Below are 2,126 nucleotides of genomic sequence, written 5' to 3'. Positions count from 1 at the left end.
TTTAAATGTGGATAAATAATTCTACTTTAGGGAAAAAAAAACTAGCGTGGAGGTGTACATTGTGCCAATATGATACCTGAACTGCATTTGGTGCATGGGATTAGCCCTTTGAAGAAGAGATCCCAGATGGCACTCTGCCATTGAGGTTAGGTGAAAAGATGATCATCTAGGAAGTGGATCTCATCAGACACTTAATGTGATGATGCCTTGATCTTGGATGTCCCTGCTTCCAGAACTGTAAGAAATAAATGTTTGTTGTGTATAAGTGACTCAGTCTGTGATATTCTGTTATAGTAGCTGGGATGGACTAAGACAAGTTATCTATCTATATATATCTATATATATCTATATATATCTATATATATCTATATATATCTATATATATCTATATATATCTATCTATATCTATCTATATATAGATAGATATAGATATAGATATATATTTTTTCAAATTGGCAACATTTGGAGATGTTCTAGTTATGTTCTAGCATTTTTCACTACTTTATAAGCATCTGATCCTTGATTTTGGTTCAGGTCATGATCTCACGGTTCATGAGATTGAGCATTTACTTTTCCCCCTCACCTCAACTGATAAATACTCTGATTCTCTTGTCATGGGCTCAAATTGGTCTCCATCTGTAACTCTGTTCTGATGTACTGTTCTTTTATCTTGCTTCCAAATACTTGTCCTGGATCCTTTCTGTTCCAAGCCTTTCTCCATTCAACTTGTAACATTGTTAGGCCTTCATCCAGTATGAGATACTCTGCATTAATATTTAATACTTGGAAAATAATTTTTGGATAAAAATGAATGAATTAAAACAAGTAGTTTTTCGATTTTTAGAAGGTTTTTTGGCAAGGTCAAAGCTATGCCTATAACCAAATGAAAGAAAGAAAGAAAGAAAGAAAGAAAGAAAGAAAGAAAAAAGAAAGAAAAAAGAAAAGAGAGAAAGGTGATGTCATTTTAATCTCCACCCTTAGAAGGAACTCATACCCCAGCCAAACCAGAATCAGATACAGGTACAGCATATACCAGGAAGAAAAGGAGGGGCATTCTCGGCCAAGATGACATGGCCATTAATGCAAACGGTCATAACATTTCTGACATAAGAATAGTTCATTGGCTTTGTGTTATAACAAAATTTATTATAGTCCTCATAAATGCAATAGGTGCGAAACTACGCAGCTGCAATTACAGAGAAGATGATTGAGTTAATACTATGCAAATGAAGGAGTACAAACATAGGGATGATGCTCTTGTCACTTTCGACACCTGCAGCTGAGAGTATATAAATGCCACCGTCCCGGAGATAGAATAGACCTCAGAATATTCTCAGTGTGAATTCAGGATTCTCTGTTTTCTCAGCTGAACTCACATCTCCTATGAACATGGGCTTCAGCTGCTGCTCCGGAAACTTCTCCCGCTCCCTTGGGGGCTACCTGCGCTACCCAAGTTCTTTCTACCCCAGCAACCTGGTCTACCGCACTGACCTCTGCTCTCCCAGCACCTGCCAGCTGGGCTCCTCCCTCTACAGCGGCTGTCAGGAGACCTCCTGTGAGCCCACCAGCTGCCGGACGTCCTGCGTGGTGTCCGGCCCCTGCCAGACGTCCTGCTCCCGCCCAAGGACTTCCACACTCTGCAGTCCCTGCTGGATGACTTATGCTGGGCCCAGAGGCTTCAGACCCCAGGGTTGTGGAGTCCGTGGCTTCCCCACCTTGAGCTATGGATCCACATTCTGCCACCCAACCTATTTTGGTTTTCGGCATCTCCAGCCATTTTGCTACAAACCAATCTATGGATCTGGCTTCTACAGATTAACTTGTTGAATGTCTGGATCTTTTTGCAGAATGTTAACTATTTTTTTTTTCACAAGAAACAACTCTCTATGGTCTCCAGAGACTAATTCCTCACCCTTTCTGTGGCCACGAGCTTAGCTTTCAGACTGGTTCCTGCAATATGTAAAACTAAGCAATAAACATAAGATTTCAATCATATAGCTCTATTGGTGATGGAAATCATACAATTATTACATACACAATCCCTGCTTGGGATTCTCTCTCTCCCTCTCTCTCTGTCCTGTCCTGCTTATTCTCACTCTCTCTCTTCCTTAAAATAAATAAATAAA

The 2,126-nt window shown here is 40.1% G+C and overlaps 1 protein-coding gene across 1 annotated transcript; it reads left to right on the top strand.

Annotated features, from left to right (window-relative positions):
- Window positions 1-1,368: 1,368 nt before the first annotated feature.
- On the top strand, window positions 1,369-1,827 carry LOC102949536 (keratin-associated protein 13-2-like). Its single transcript, XM_007075065.2, has one exon. The coding sequence runs from the start codon at window positions 1,384-1,386 to the stop codon at window positions 1,825-1,827; it is 444 nt and encodes a 147-aa protein (XP_007075127.2). The 5' UTR covers window positions 1,369-1,383.
- The last annotated feature ends 299 nt before the right edge of the window (window positions 1,828-2,126 follow it).

The sequence above is a fragment of the Panthera tigris genome, chromosome C2 (assembly GCF_018350195.1).
Source record: "Panthera tigris isolate Pti1 chromosome C2, P.tigris_Pti1_mat1.1, whole genome shotgun sequence".
NCBI lineage: Eukaryota > Metazoa > Chordata > Mammalia > Carnivora > Felidae > Panthera > Panthera tigris.
Note: the sequence above shows the minus strand (reverse complement) of the source record. Positions and strands in the feature narration are given on the sequence as shown.

Excerpts from the sequence above, each read along its gene's own strand:
- LOC102949536 (XM_007075065.2), top strand. The coding sequence starts at position 1,384 with ATGAACATGGGCTTCAGCTGCTGCTCCGGAAACTTCTCCCGCTCCCTT.